General features: G+C 39.5%; 1 protein-coding gene across 2 annotated transcripts in view; it reads right to left on the reverse strand.

The window, feature by feature from the left end:
- Positions 1-1,421, reverse strand: part of ANKRD10 (ankyrin repeat domain 10) — a 37,548-nt gene extending 36,127 nt beyond the window's left edge. For both annotated transcript variants that reach the window (XM_041418153.1, XM_041418152.1), the window contains exon 1: positions 1,104-1,421. In XM_041418153.1, coding sequence (XP_041274087.1) covers positions 1,104-1,304 — 201 coding nt within the window. In that variant the 5' untranslated portion in view covers positions 1,305-1,421. The remainder of the gene's footprint in view (positions 1-1,103) is intronic.
- Between the last annotated feature and the right edge of the window lie 15,168 nt (positions 1,422-16,589).

The raw sequence follows: 16,589 nt of genomic DNA on the forward strand, positions 1-16,589 counted from the left end.
TAAGATCACATAACGTATAGAAACCATCTCCTAATGTCCTTTTATAAAGCATGACAACTGCCTAAGTACATCAATCTTCCTCCTCTGGCACACAACCAATAAGCAAATAGAAGTATATGGGAAATGGGAGGGAGAACAAGAACAAAAGCCCCTCGAATACTGAACTCCGACAAATCAATGAGGGAAAAAAACAGATCCCAAATCTCTAGGCTGGAATCCTGCATAGTCTAAGACACTCACTGCATCAGAAACAGGAAATGCATATATTAAAATCGACGAATTAGAATATCACTCATTCTAAGATGTGAAGTTAGCACAGCTACTTCTTATGTTTCGGTCTTTTCTGCAATGCAACGACGCCACTGCACAAAATTCCATACGTATGAACCACAATTTATCTTTCCTACTGAAGGCACAAGGGGAGCGCCTCACAGGCACAACAAGCACCTTCTGCCCAAACTGCTACCGAGCCGGTTGTCATAACACGGGCACCACAACACCACGGTCTCCAGGTGCGGAGCCTCAGGCGAGCAGACCGCGCAGACAAAGCGCCAAGCGCCCCGGGAGGGAGGGAGGCCCGCGGGGAAGGAGGATCAGCCGAGGGCGGGGAAGGGGTCGCGCCGCGGCGGTGCCTCCAGCCCGCACGGCCGGCGTCCGCCGAGGGGTATCGGCTGCTCCTCGTCATTCGCTCCTGCGCCGGTGGCCCGGGGCCGTCGCTGTCAGCCGGGAAAACGGCGAGGAGGGAGAGGGGCGGCTGCCGCCGGCAGTGGGGGTGGGATGAGTGATGCCGAGACGGCAGGTGCCGCCAGCCCCGTGACCTGCGGCCACCCACGCCTCGCTGACCGCGGGGACAGGAACGGAGCCAAGCGCCACGGCCGTCCGCTCCGGTCCCGCCCGATTCCCTGAGGAGCGGCAGGAGGCGGTGAGGAGAGGCGGGGGGCGACGGCGCCTCCCGGCACAGCGCGCGCTAGGGGCAAAGATGGCGCCGCGTTGCGCGCGAGCGGGAATCGCGCCCTCCTTCCCGTTCCCGTTCCCCTTCTCCTTCTTCTCCTTCCCGTTCCCACCCCCGCTCCCGCCGCCGGCTGAGCCCGGCCAGGCCCCACCTTGCCGAAGTGCGCGGCCCAGTGGATGGGCGTCCAGCCATAGAAGGAATCCTCGGCCGCCAGGTCGGAGCGGGGCGAGCTCTGGAGCAGCGCGCACAGGGCGGGCAGGTCCCCATCGCGGCAGGCGCGGTGCAGGGGGAAACGCAGGGTCAGCAGCTCCTCACTGGAGAAGCCCGCCTCGGGGCCGGCTCCCAGCGACATGGCGAGCGGGAGAGCGGTGAGAGGGAATAGGAAGGAATGGGGGAGGGAGAAGGGGAAAGAGGAGCGGGCGGGCGCTGCCCTGGCGGGAAGCGGCGGCGACTGCGGCTGGCGCGCGCGGCCCCGGCACAAAGGGAGCGGGGCGGGGCCGCGCCTTCCCCTCCCTCCCCGTTCGGGCTCCTTCCTCCTCCCGCCTCTCGCTCCGGGTTCGCCTGTCCCTCCTTCCTTCTCCGTGTCTCTCCTCCTTTCCTCAGCCCTCCCGTTCTCCCTTCCCTTCTCTCTCTTTCCCCACTCGCTTCCCTTCCCTCACCCTTTCGTCCTCTCCCTCCTTCTCATTCCCTCTTCCTCTTTCTCTCCTTCTCCCTCATTCTGTCCCTCCCCTTTCTCCATTCAGCTCTTCTCTCTCCCTCTCCTCGCCCGCTGCCCGATTTTCCTTTGTCCGAGGCGGCAGAGCCGCTCTCGCCGCCGCCGCCTCGGGCCGGTGTGGGAGCGCTTTGTGCTCCCGGCCGAGCCGCGGCTGAGAGCGCCGGCCCGTGTGTCCACAGGGAAGGGTGCCGGCACAGGGCTGAGCCGCGGCTGAGAGCGCCGGCCCGTGTGTCCTCGGGGAAGGGTGCCGGCACAGGGCTGAGCCGCGGGGCAGCGGCTGTCGTGGTTTGTTCCCGTACACCACGGACGTGCTGTCAAGGCAGCTTCAGCCCTCGGATATCACTATGAGTTTGTCCTGCTCAGTGGGTTGCAAACCAAAGGGTAACCCTGTCAGTGTCTGGTTAAAATGGCAACGCCTGATTTTAAATTATTTAAACCAACAACCAGTCCTTGAGTAATGGCTCCGCAGAAATTTTAAGGAGCTTCTGTTGGTTGCTCCTAATTGTTTTCTGTCCGAAGCATTTGTGAACGTCTTTTTCTGACACCAGCAAAATTTAATTGATGTTAATGAAGAGTACAATTGTTTAAACATAAGTGCATTCACCTGTTGCTGAAAATCATGGAATAACAGCAGCATAGAATGGCTTCAGTTGGAAGGGACCATCCAATCCCCCTGCCATGGTGAGGGACACCTTCCACTAGGAATCCTCTCAGATTGCTGAGATCTCCATCCAACCCGCCCTTGAACACTTCCAGGGGCTTCCACAACTTCTCCGGGTGTCAAAGAGTATTCCTTGTTCAGTATACATTATTAAGCAATGCAAGCCAGGAATTATATTCTGAGGCAAAGAGGGAACAAATAAATTTCTGTTAAAAGTGCCAAGAGACCCAGGTATTTAAAAAGCTTTTCTTTAACATCAGTCTAAATTGATCATTAAGATACTGTGAAATATCTTTTTCTTAATATAGGACTTCTGTCTTCTCAGAAATTGTGATTCTGTAGGCATTCTTCACATTTATTTGGCTTCTTTTCATTTTGCCTTCTATAAAGCTCTGTGTGTACAGTATCCAGTGCTCCGAGATAAGGTTCCAGCACAAAGAAAAACATCTGCACACAGAAAGAACTGCACCTTGGCTTACAGCCCAGCACAAAACGCCCCTCTGACATATGCATCCCATGGCAAATACTCTTTTTGTACATACGTAAAATCTTATGAAAGGAATTGGACAGTCAGCATACACCATTTTTTAGCCTTCAAGAAGGTGATTAAGGAATTCATGCATTATGGAAAGGCACTGACAAAGAGTGGGTGTTTGGTTGGAATGTACTGCTCTCATGTAGAGAAGGTCCTTTCCAGAAAGCTGTTGCAACAGCAAACTGGAGATTTGGCTTAAGATTTTCCTTAAAATATCACAGGGATGGCCTGAGTTACAAACCATGGATTTAGGCTGTAAAAATCATAGCAAAATTAAACACCTTTTTTTTTTTGTGTTCCCAAAGCTTTATTTTGATCTGCACATCATAACATACATCTCTCTGTATTTAGGACTCGAAGCACAAGTCTGGTATCAAGATATTTAACTCTAAATTCATAAAAATAATTAACTTGAAACGTGGCTATATTTTTATAGCTGTATCAAGTCAGAATATGAAGATGGAAATCTTGCTTTCAGAAACTTTGTTTTAACCTTAGCTGTCTTTTTTATTTAAACTGTAAAGGCTTATTTAATTTTTTTTAATCTGCAAAGTGGGAATAATAAAATCCTGTCCTGAGTGGTGTTAAGAAGCTCAATTAATCAAAGTGCTTTGAAGTATAAAACATAACACTGTGATATGCATATACAGACGAGGCATTTCAATGTGAGGCATTACTGCAGCTAATATTTGTATCCCCTATATATTATTACATATTCACCAAAAAAAAGTGTTGCTTCAGCTTCTAGAATGCTGCCAAGTTATAGATCTGAGAATAATGTGCAGAGGAGGATGGATTGCAAATCAGCCCTTTTATAGATGGTGACACTGAAGCACGGGAAAGCGAAATGCTTTGGCCAGGGGAGGGAGTACTTTCAGCTACAGCAACTTTCAGTTCAGTGCCTTATCCTTAGCCTTACAAAAACGAACATTTTGTTGGCCCATTTTATGTTGCCTTAGTTTTCAAAAGCTGGCCTTAGTTTTCAAAAGCTCCGAAAGTTCATCATCCTATATGCACTTCTGATCCTGGGTTATGGGGATTTTTTTTCCCGTGTGCAGCTAGGCAGATGCTAACACTTTTATAACTGCATGCCTGGTTTGGGGATTAAATAATGCAGATCCTATATAATGGAGCAATTGAAAGAAAAAGAGAAAAATCCAAACCACACAAAACCCAAAACCAAACCACACAAAATCCAAAAACAAACAAGGAAAAAGCCAAACCAAAACAAAAAACCCCAACCTATACCACAGCTTATGTCATAAAAGTGGACCTTACCAAAATGTTTGGTATTAAAGAACATGGTTTCCCATGTTGAAAAAGCAATGTTTTTTATAGTGTAGTGTATAAGCACTGACATAGTTGTTCACATATTAGTGATAACAATCATAAAAGGCAATAAATGTAAAGAACATGGATTATAGTGAAGAGGAACAAAACGGTTCCTTAAATCTCTTAATATTCAAGATTTGTTTTTTATGTCATACAGGGATATAGAAAGTGCCACACCAGACAAAGGCAGTCTGGCTATTTTCCTTATGGACAGTGACTTCATTTACCTGCTAGTGATTCCTACGAGGTAGACAACTACCACTGCATTTCTTTTGGAGGGGTGGAGGAAGAATGCAGGGAGGGGAAGAGTCTTTAACAATACTATGCAGGAATTTGGCATGTGGAAATGAACTCTGGTATATCTTGTTTTGTGACTAAATTCTTTGTTATGAGGTCAAACTTTTTTATTTCCATGCTAGTGATCTACACCAAAAGTTCCAAAATAGCACAGCACAGTGCTTTCTATATGAGACTGATTCCTTAATCAGCCTGTAGCTGGCATATGACTTGTGAAATCACATTTGTCTCTCTATTTTTTGAAATGTGAATCATTATCCAGATAAATGTAAAAATGTGTATGTTTTGATATTCTGCATTTCCTCTGACCTCCTTAGAATATTTTGGCAATGGACTTCTTAAGTTAGTTAAATTTAATAGAAGTAAAATCTTTAACTACTGTCATAACTTGTGAAACTGCGGCCACGGAAATTCTGGAGTTTTTAACATTTTGTTTCAATTACATTATAATTTATTCTTTTGTACTTCTCTATCATATTGTAGCTTAATTCTGTACAGAGCAAGACACATCTTAAAGAGATTTTCAACAGACTTGCTGTGCAAAAGATCAGATACATAAAATAGAAATCTGTTTTGTGATTCTAACCTCTTTCTAGATGATAGATCTGGTTTCCTTTACCTGCTATTATGGTCTCTTTGTACATGGCATAATTCAAAAAATTGAGAGTCATGGGTTAAACTGTGATTTACAAACTTTTATGAAAAAGGGGCACAGTAATACGTAACATTTCAGGTTCTTTGCATTTTCTGTTTATATAAAGACATTTTAGTGTTTAATATGTTTTTTAAACTGAAGTCTTTATTGGAATGCAGTAATTAGTATTGCAAATGCTTACAGTATTATTTATTTTTAAAAATACTTTTTTTTTTTTTAATTACTCAGAGAGTTCACCTACTAAACTTAGTAGAACACATTTTTGTATATTTGAAAAAAGTAGTTATTTGCATTAATTTAATCCTCAGTTCTATTCTTGGTCTTTTAAGGGAAGTGAGAAGCTTTGTTTCTGTTTCTGTCAGATCAAGGAGGAAGACTTCATGTTTTGTTGGGGCGTTTAACAGAATTAAATTTCAAACAACAGAACTCACAGAGGAGCTTATAGGCAAAGTGGAGAGGAAGAAGAGATTGGCTCTATTTTAGAGAAGTTTGCTTTTATGTTCTGTTTTGGCTAATGGCACAGAAATAAAATGGTCAATAAATGAAGGGTTCCTGAATATTCATTAGTCTAACAAGTATATATTTTAAAAGTAAACATGTTATTTTAAACATGTGGTTTGTGGAAAAGGATTTGCTGTGTTACTTAGCTGTAGTGTACTTGTCTTCTCTATGCCACTGATACAAATAAATTATATTTGCCTGGCTTTTTTTTCAGACAGGTTGAATATGGAGCATTTTATAATAACTTGTACTGGACAAAGTAAGGATTCTGTTAGATTTTTGTTGTTGTTGTTTTTTAGGGTTTTTGGTAAAAAGTATTCTAGAATTCAATCGAAAACAGAATTCATTCAAATACCTCCATTCTTGCTGTAGCAAGTTTGCACTGGTTAACACTTAGGGCTTTATTTAGTTGCCCATACATACATTTCTAGTGCCATTTGAGATGCCCAAGAATATTTGTCCCTGTTGCCAGCTGCTGCTGCAGAACGAGGTAAGTTTACACAAGTTCTCTGCTGTGCCTGCACAGAGCTGATAGATATCTTGGGAATCTGAAGGCTTCTTAGGCTAACTCTTCTCCACAAATATCATTTAAATTGATGTGCCCAGTCACATAAGAAGTTCCTCAAATTTTGTCTGGTCCTGAGTCCCATTAAACCTCTTGTCTTTGAAGGAGGTTGTCACAGAGTCACTGTTTACACCCTACATTATGCCTGAATGTAGTTCTGGGTTTGTGGGTCATTGTTTATTCTGTTTTCCTGTCTTTGAGGGTGACTTTCCAAAAGGACAAACTTATTAAGATGTTATTCGTCTTCCTTTTTTCTTTCTTTTTCCGGTTTTATTTCTTTTTTTTTTTCCTTTTTTTCTCAGTGAACTGTAATGAAAATGTGACATTTCTTTAGATGCCATGATTTTTTTTAGCAGTGGTGGGAACTTTACATCATTTTTCTAGTGTAAATAGAGACTGACTCATAATTTTCAGGGAGTAGTTCAAAGATTAGATTTACTTCCTATTTTTGGTTAAATTAAACCACAGCTGAGTGATGCACCACTTGAAGTATGTTGTTCTTATCTAGATCTTTAGCTGTCTTCACCTTTCTTCAGCAAAGACCAAGTGTTCTATTTAAATCACTCCTAAAACAGAATCGGAAATAAACTTTTTTTTTTTTTTTCAGATGGAAGTTAATGGGTAAAAGAGCTGAAACATTTTGTAAAATCTGATTTCATAAACTTAGAAACCTTGGTGTTCAAGTGCTAAAACTGAGTGTGCATAGTATGTAAGGCCTCTGGAGGTACAAAGATCAGAAAATTAATAGCAGCAGTAGCGGCTAACATGGAAAAAAAAGTCATGAGTGGAAAAACAGTAAACTGAAAATCCTTTATCCTCCTTTCCACTCCTCAGTTCTCAGAGTTTTGTCTGGCAAGAAAAGCAGGGAATCTGTCTGACTTTCAAATAATTACTGATGTATTACTCTGTTGGAGGCTAGTAGCAAAGAGCAGCTGTGCCCTGTAGACAGAGCCAATTTCTCCTTTTCCCATCCCCCATTTCTGACTGCCTTCCCTGGAGAAAGCAATCTCACTGTTAAATAAACCAGGGCTGGGTTGCAAGACAAACCAAGAGTTCATTGGGAAAATATTTACTCATGCGTAAAGAAGCCTTTTTTAAAAACTTTGCTGCTTAGGAAACGATGTGATTTCGTGGGTAATAAATAAAAACAGATTTGTTGCACTACAGTTGTAAAGCTGCCATCTTTTATGAGCCTGGGAAGAGTGACCTTTTTCATCATAAGGCTTTGTCAATTCTGCCTCTGTGCAACTCTGCTCTTCTCTTCTTCATATGTGTGAATCATCTGGGCTGCACTCAGCTGAGAAGTCTAGTCCCTAAAAGATAAGGTAGTTAATTATAGTTCTTGGCTTTTTGACAAACTACCTTTCTTTTCCCCACATTCCTTACCAATTTTAACCAAAAATTAACATTTCCTGAGTGGCAAAATACCAGTATTGTGGTTAAAAACAGTACTGTAAGAAATCAATACCAAACAATTTCCATTTATATTGAGCCTGAACCACAGTAACGAGAAGGTTCTTCAATGTCCTCATCTTCAAATCGTGTCCTGACTGTAAAAATAAAGGGGGAAAAAAAGTTAACATTTAGGGTGAATATAAATTTTACTTGCTGACTGCTTGGATTCAGTAAGTAACTCCTATCTGGAAAACTGGATGGGTTAATTGTGTAATAATCTAGAAACCTTCACATGGGAAAGTATTTAATAAAGGTGAAAATGCCATTTCTACTTACAAAGAGAGGAAACAAAAATCCAGAGGAAGGTGAAGAGTGTGAAACATCTGTCTCTGAGCCTAGCAAGTGTTCTTGAAACCTGCATCCTATGCAGTGAGATCAGATGCTTATATTTGAGGGATCTAGTTCTTACTTCTCAAAAAGACTATGCTCCTCCCCAAACCATGATTTAACAAAGCAATTGTGGCACCGCATCTTCATTGGACATTGGTGCCTGGTGTTTCAGGAGAGGGATTGAAAAAAATCTAAACAGCCTGTGTTATCAGAAGTGGTTTCTATTTCAGCTTGCATCATATAAAAGGAGCCATCTTGTGGTTGTCTCCTTTGCAAAGAAAACGTTGCAGTAAATTTCCTTGAAAAGCTGAAGTCAAACATGTTTCTACACCTCTGTGATGATTTTTCTTCTGTTGTTTAGAAATGTAACCTTCCAAATAACACTTGACTTTACAAATGTTTTTACTCAGAGAATTTTTTTTTTTCTATCAGGTCCCAGTTCTACCAAATCTTCTGAACTAAAATAGCACATCTGTCTGTTCATACAGGATTAAACTAGATGTGTCCAGTCTGATTTCACTGCTAGTCAGTTCATCCCAGTAATTGCTAGTCCTCTGAGCTCTGTTCAGACAAACACAGTAATCTGCACTCTAAATTTTGCTTTAAACTAACAATTACCAGCATGTCCTCTGACATACAACTCTTAGAGGAGCTGTTTGTTATGCTGAGTGATCTATATCTGTATCTATGTCTATATGTATGTATGTATCTATATCTATCTATAGATATGTAATCTTCATTGAAATGTGCTCACTAGGAACTCTGGGCATTCCAGGCACAAGGCATTCCTACCCTTTGCTCCTGGACTTTTAACTTGTTTTGTGGAGCCAACATTTAGATGATACAACAGTTAGATTTCTTCACCTCTTTGCTGATACACAGTAGCACTTACCAATTTTAGAGTTTGATAAATCCACAAAATCCTGAGTAGATAAGCAAACTTATTTTGTGTCGATTAGCTCACTGAGGCTTGTATCAATTTATTTAAATATATTTTTTTAAATTCCCACCAAATTACCATAGTTAAGCCATATAAACACAAGCTTCAGCTATGTTTCATGTTCACTTTCCTTAATAACTTTGCGTAAATTTATGTATGATTCAGCTTGGGTAGCCATCTGCCTGCTGCAGTTTTTAGTAACTGAATGTAATATCCAGGCCAAGGATCACCATAACTTGCTGAAAATAGAGCAAAAATGTTACAGATTTTATTTGATTGCTTTTTGAAATTGATTGAGGGCAAAAATGCATGGAATCTATATTTCTGGTGAATTTGTGCACACACACCAACTAACAGATAAGACTTACTTTAGAATGTGCCATTTGAAGTTTATTGTGTTTCTCAGAGTTGAAGAAAAGATTGTTCTAGGAAAATGCAAATCTGCAATTGGGGTTTGAAGTGAGACTAATATTTGTTCCTGCTGAACTAGAAGGTAGACTTTGAGATCTAGGAGAGACAGGATTAGTAATAGTTTTTACTATATCTGGATTGCAAAGACATTGTAAAAATATATTTTGAGAAAGTATTTGAGACATTGGATTAAAATTAGACCTGATAAAATTTTCAATCAGGGAATTCTGATTGCTTTTTTACTGAAAATATGCATGGGCTCCTTCAGAATATGTTTTCTTTGTTAAGTATAACATTTTTAAAATGAAAATCTGATTTTCAAAACATTACTGAAATCTTTCAAAACTTCATACTAAAATTGAAATGTTTTTAAGCTGTTAAATAAGATGCTTAAGTTTCTTTTCATTTTTTAAAATATCTTACTGATATCTTTACTTTTTCTCCTCAGTTAAAGAGGAGACTTAAAAAATTGTATTTTTCTTGAGGTGGAAAAATTGTTTTCCATGTCATTCTAAATAAGATCAAACAGTCAAATGACACCTCACAGTTTGAGAAAATTACTTAATTGAACGAAGCACCACAGTTGTAGAGAACGTAAGTAGGGAAATGACAGATATGCCATGTAGAATTTGGACATAATCTATCAGTAAGATTGTGTTTGCTCTGCTGTGCCAACAATAATTTTCATGAGAAATCATAGATCTTTACTTTCTATTTTAATTACTGCTCTCTATCTTGCATCTAGTAAAGGAGATACAATCTTTTGAATGAAACATGTAGGAGAGGATTGTAACCTATTTCTTGGAAGTAGGTTAAAAGCAAATGAGTTATAATATCTTCCCTCCAAAAATGTTGCTGGTATGACAGTGATGATTATTCTGAGTGCTGGAACAACAGAAACAATATTAATATGGAATTATTTTTCACACAAATAATCTACGGCTATAAGTCTTTCAATGTACAGGATTCTGGAAGATAACACGTTAGACTAACAATTTAAAATAATAGTGGTTAACCTGCATAATTTCTGTAGCTGTTAGGATGCAGAAAGTCTCCTTTCAAAAACTGAGTCTGTTCATCTCTCAAGACATCCACCAGTTACCTAGAACCACAGCTTGGTTCTCTACATATTTGAGTGGCACTGGAAGCAAAAACTTATTTTTCCTATGTTTCCACAAAAACATGTATTTACTTTGGTGAAACTGAAATCATAGATTCATAGATCCCAGACAGATGTAGTGGAACTTTTTTATGGAAAGGCATATAAAAGTCCAGAAATTTGGCAATTGTAGCACATTCAGAGGAGAATAAACACACATTCTAAGAAATGTGGAATGTAAAAAAGTTAAAAGAGGATCAAATGCAAAAATGGACTGCTAGGAAGTGAGTACCTTTTTAAAGTATTGCATTCCCTCTAAGTGCTAAACTCTATGAAAGTTGTTGAAAATTATCAGCATATACTCATTTAACAGAACTGATCAGGGTTGATTAGAATTACCTGGATTCAGCTTCCGGAAGCTTCTTGTTGCTAAGTGAATTTGTAGTCATAGATACGTTTCTTAGGTCAGCACTTCCATATTAATAAACAAGAAGTTGAGTAAGATTTTCCCTAGGAATAAATCACTGCCATCCACTGTTTATGGATGCTTTTAGCAGACCAGTCTTAGACTTACCCTTGTCCAGATTTTTTTTGTTTCTGTTAACTAGGATTATGCTGAGTTGGCGGTCAGAAATTATGTTATTCAAAGCAGTAAGGAAAGCGTATTTAAATTGTTTTGTGAAATAATTAAATGGCAGAATTTGGAAGAGAATGTTGTAATGCCACAATCTGGAAATTCATCAAAAAATGAAACTATTTATCTCCCTGCTTCTCTTTGTACCTTGACATATTAAATGAATGCATAATTTACTTCACTGAAATCTTTTGCTTCAATAGTAAACTCCTGATTTGCTAAAAATAAAATACTTTTGATGCAGAAAGACATTTCAAACATCTTTGGAGGAAAATGAGCTTTATCTGTGCTCTGAAAGTTTATAGATATCATGTACATGGTACTGAATATCCAGTGTGAGAGTCCAGTGGAAGTTAATCAGTGATATTTGCTGTGAATTCACCTTCAGATGAGTGTTGTCTCTTTTTATCATTTACTTTGGTATTGTATTATAACAATTGAATATTTGGTCCTTTTTATAAAACTTTAATATTGATAAATATACTGTATTTTTACATCTCCAGTAGATGCTACATCTCATTTAAATCAGCTAAATGCTGCTAAAACCCTATTGCACACCCTTGGTTCTTCCAGACACCAGCCTGTCTTTCAGCAGTGCCGTCTCTTCTGCAATATCTAAGTCCGGGTTCTGATCTGGTTGGAATCATACTAATTTGCACTGAACTCACCAAATTACAGAATAGCTTTGAAGTGTTAGCTTTATTAATTAGATTGGTGATTTTACTGTATAAATCTGTGCCAGTGATAACTATTTGTCTGGACTGAAGAAATGGTTATGGACTAAGTGCAGCTGTGTAGAAAGTGACTGCAAAGACCTTGCCTTATGTGCAGCTTCAGTATGTTTTCCTTGGTCTGCTGGGCATTTCAGAATACTTTCTGAAATAACACAGTTCTCAGCAGGAATTACTAAGAGTAAATGCTGGCCTGAAAGCAAAAGCCTTAGGCAGAGCAAACCAACATGGCAGCCTGGAAGCCTCTCCATGGAGTAGTTTTTATTCTATCAGATGCTGTCTAGCTGGCCATAGTGGCAACATTCTTGTGTCAAAATGTGCTAACATGCAGATATTCTTTTTATTGACCAATCTTTCTGACAGGTACAGAGATTTCAGGGAGAAAAGATATATCTTGTTTAGTCATGGTGTTGCCATTCTGGAGATGTTTCTGAAATTAGACCTAGGAAGTTGTATGAAGCATCTTACAAGGAAGCTTAAACCACAGCCATTATTTATATCAACATAAAGTAGTGGTGTAACCCCAAAGGAATGGCAATGTGTTATTTTAAGCAACCAGACAGGACATGAGAGGCTGTCTGATATCACACATTGGCATAAAAGTTGGTGCTGAAGATCTTTAGCCATACCAGGTTTTGAAATGACGGATAGTACTATGTCTAAAATGTGTTATCTTTTTTGAAACACACATAATTTTCTCCCTGCTTGGGGAATAATTGTCTGCTAATCACAGTAATTAAATGAATGGCCAAACTTGCAATCCACCTTGACTTTCAAGCATTTGAGAAGCTGAGGAATATCTAAGCAGTTTGGATACCAGCCTGCATTATGGTAGAGTGGGTTTGGTTCATCCACTACTTGAGGTTTCTTATGTTGTCCCAGACATACTGGTCCAGACCTACAAAGACTCTTGCTCACATTTGTAGCAGCTGAAACCCTCTTTAAATAGCAGTTACCTCCTTAAAACCTATAGTGGATCTGCACCTAGGTCCATATTCATGGGAAAATAGTCTGGGAGAACTGCTGGGTCTCCGTTGTTCCACAAGGTTTGTGAGGCTAAGTATAATTTATGTAAAGTCCTGAGCGACTACCAAGGACACAGAAATAGAAATACATAAACAAAAGCCTACAAGTTTCTATAATACATCACCCATGAAAACATCTTTGATACTAAAGCTGTAATATATTCATATCAAAAGGCATATTACCACTGGAATAAAAAACCAAACAAACCAGACAAAACCCAAAAAGTACAAGCTATAAAACTTCTGAAAAATGCTTTGGGCTTTTTTCCTCAATGAAATTGTAGGAAAATAAAGCCCTGTGTGTGGATAAGAGCCATTTGGCTCAAATAACCCTAACATTTGGTGCTATAAGCAAATTAGTATTGAAATAATTCCAGGCTGTTGTGATACATAGTTATGCAGAACAATAGTTCTTTGCTTTCTGTATGTGTATCATTACATGATTTTTTTTTCACACATTTCACATGTTTATTAATGTATTTTCTTAGCTGAATGCAATGTATGATTTGCATTCAAGTTACATAAATCATAACCAAAGCAATTAATTGTTCGCCTGTATGTCAGAATCAAGAAGGAGTACTTTTCACTATTAAAATAGTGAAATTCTATTTTTCTTATTTTCTGATTTTTTTTTTCAATGTGTGAACTTGAGTTTGAGAGGTACGTATATAATGAGATATGTGATGCCCTTTGCCCCAGCATCACCCCTGGCTCACTGAGACAAATTCAGCATACTGGGTCCATACCCATTCTCAGGGGAAGGCAAGGAGCAAATCTGCTGTTTTAAGCTGCTCATTCTGAGTTGGGTTAGCCCTCCATTCAAAACTGCACTATAGAGGAGCCAAGGCACCTGTTTGGGTATGAATACATTCAAGGTTAGATGTTGTAGTGCTCCATCTAAATCAGTTTGTAGAACAAGTGTATAAAGTTTTTGATGGTACTAGACTGAGGAATCAAGTTCAGCCCTTGCAGAATAAGACATGGTAAAGGCAGCAGCAGGACCACAGTGTTGAAAATCATTGCCCTGCCAGTCTGTTTTAGCCTTGACCAAAGACCAAGATCTTTATGATTCATTGTCAATAGCTGTTCTACTTTCAGATTTGACTAAAGAAAAAAAAAAAAAGAGGATGCTTGCCACTGTTTGTGGTTTTAAATATTCTAGACTATTTTAGACTTCAAATATTCTAGCACTAGATGTGCTGAGATGTGTGACCTCGGAAATTAAAGTTATGCATGTAGTACATACCACGTGTATTTGGAACTTTATCTGGGAGTCTGCATACTTTTCAAAATGTGTAGTGCTTGCGATGAAAAGAAAGTATATTTTAAATGTTCAGTTTTGATAAAAAGCTTAATTAAAATAGGAGTATGAGTCTGTAAGTTCACTGGGGAATTGTAAGGATGGTTGCTGATCAGGCCTATAGTGAATTTAGGAGCAGAGCTTTTAAAGAGAGATGTAGCTAACAGACAGTTTGGGAATGGGCGCAATGCTGGAGTCTCAAACAGATAGGATGTCTCCTGAGAACGAGAATCAGAAGGAAAATTATTTTTTTCCACCTAACTTTGTACTTCTCACCTCTAGCCACCCCTTTGAACTATCCTGACCAAATGCTAAAAAGCTCTGCCAGGGTAGGTCTTATGTAATAAGTTCCATTAGTTGAGTTTAATCCAACAGTTTAGATTTGGGACATACTTAGCTATTTCTTAGAAGCATTACCTCAATTTTATTCAGATTTTCCATGGTTTTACTGCTAGGCAGTTTAACTGAAAGAAACTCAGTTTTCCCCTGTGTCTTCTTTGTGGGAAAGAACTCATAACTGCCAAGAGTTCCTATGATGCTTTATGATGTTTTTTCTAATACTGGTGTAATTCTTGCACAATATAGGTGTTCTAGTGTCACCTAGACTCTACAGTTACTATTATACAGATGACATACTGCTGGGAATGTAAATGGGAAAGCCTATTGTTCAGAACTATGTATTTGTAAGAGCAGTGTGTTAAGAATAGGAACAGTGAGGGTACTGAATCACAAATGGAGAGGCTCATCTAGTGATGGCTGTGACACTTCCTGTTCCCAGCTGTCCTTTCCATCCCATGACATGGGGTTTTCCACCCTCAGTGCAAAGACAGTTCAGCTGTTCAATGTAGCAGCTGCTGAATTTCTTTAATTTGCAGCCAAGCATATTAAGGTAAGACCAAATAATTTTTGGGCTACCTTAAAACTAGACTAAATTAAAACTTAAACTGTTCTGCCAACAGTAGTACTTCAGTTTTCCATCTGAGACACAGATGTAACAAAAATCTTGGGGTAATGGAAGAGATTACTTTTATCAATGTCCTCAAAGGACTCAAATTGTTGGATGGAAAAGAAGTTATATCGTTATCCTGTGTTGAGAAGCTCAGGAACATTTCCAGGCTTTTTGGTGTGGGTACATGCCTTAGCCTTAACCCAGCTACATATTCTGATGAAGCGCATATCCAGGACAAGTCATCACTGATCTTGAATGAAAAGAGGAGTTCCTGCTCCTAGAGATGGAATCAGCTCCAGATTCAGTTTAGATGTCTATGGTGTAGATTTCTACATGTGATGTATGTGTTTAGTGCACAAAAGATTCAGTGAATGCAGTCAATAGATCTCTGAGATGAGTTTTGTATGTTGTTGGACTGTATCCTCTCCTTTCATTCACCATTCCAGAAACAGTCACTGTATCATACTTATCTCTCTGTTTTTATAAGTGCTAATGACTCCTGAATGATCTCCCTCTTTTCTTCATAAATTTTCCTCTGCTCCATTTGTTTCTCAAGTTTAGTTGGGATGTAATTGCCAGAGACTTTGTGTTCTCTTACAGAAATCTCACCAATGTTAGTAGATTGAGTAGTGTTTGCATTATGGACCCAACTTCTAGATGTGCCGATAAGTCTACAAGCAGAAGACAGACAACCTGCATCATTTGATGTCCCTCCTCTCACACACAAGCTGCCATTTGTCTCACTGAATCAATAAGATTTGATTAAGGGTACATAATGGCTTGTTCTTTTTTCAGTCTTTCATACATGTGAAAAGGCATTATCTTATTAAACTTCAGTTGTGCCTTTTCCTCCAGTGTTCTCTTTAAGAGCACAGCTGTTGAATTGGGGTAAATTACAGTGAGTCCTTTGTGGTTACTCTTGTCCTTTGGTAACTTCATCTGCCATGAGGTTGTCCATATAGCCAGAGCACCTACAGTTTTCTTCCAATATTCCCATCATGTTAATACTAAAAGAATTCTCCACAGATCTGTGAAATGTACCCTTATGCTGACCATCATTATGCTTCTCTTTCCTTTCAATACTTTCCAGGTTTTTTCATTAGTTTGTCTTTTTAATGCTGTTCTTAACAAGTGTGCCTGAGATTAAAGCGAAACATTGTTCAGGGAGAAAAGGGCTTCTGGTGAAACAGATGTCACTTGAAGGACTGTATATCCCTTTCTTTTGGCAACTGGCACAGAATCTGGCTAACATCAGTGGGCATCCTGCCCTCCAGCAGATGGTGAGAAGTGTGGAGAGCCAAAAGCCCATCTACGAATGTGGAATACGTTGAAGAGTTTATGTGTCAACAAATGTTGAATGAGCTTTTTTAGTCTGAACTTCTGTGCCTGCAGCTAGTCTGGAGAAAAGGAGAGCTTTTTAACAAAAGAATATTCTGCATCAACATATGGCTGCTCCAGTGTTTAGAGCAGATGATTGTTACGGGAGGGTTTGGGAGAGGGAG

This window comes from Onychostruthus taczanowskii, unplaced genomic scaffold (assembly GCF_017590055.1).
Source record: "Onychostruthus taczanowskii isolate IOZ18803 unplaced genomic scaffold, ASM1759005v1 scaffold58, whole genome shotgun sequence".
Taxonomy (NCBI): domain Eukaryota; kingdom Metazoa; phylum Chordata; class Aves; order Passeriformes; family Passeridae; genus Onychostruthus; species Onychostruthus taczanowskii.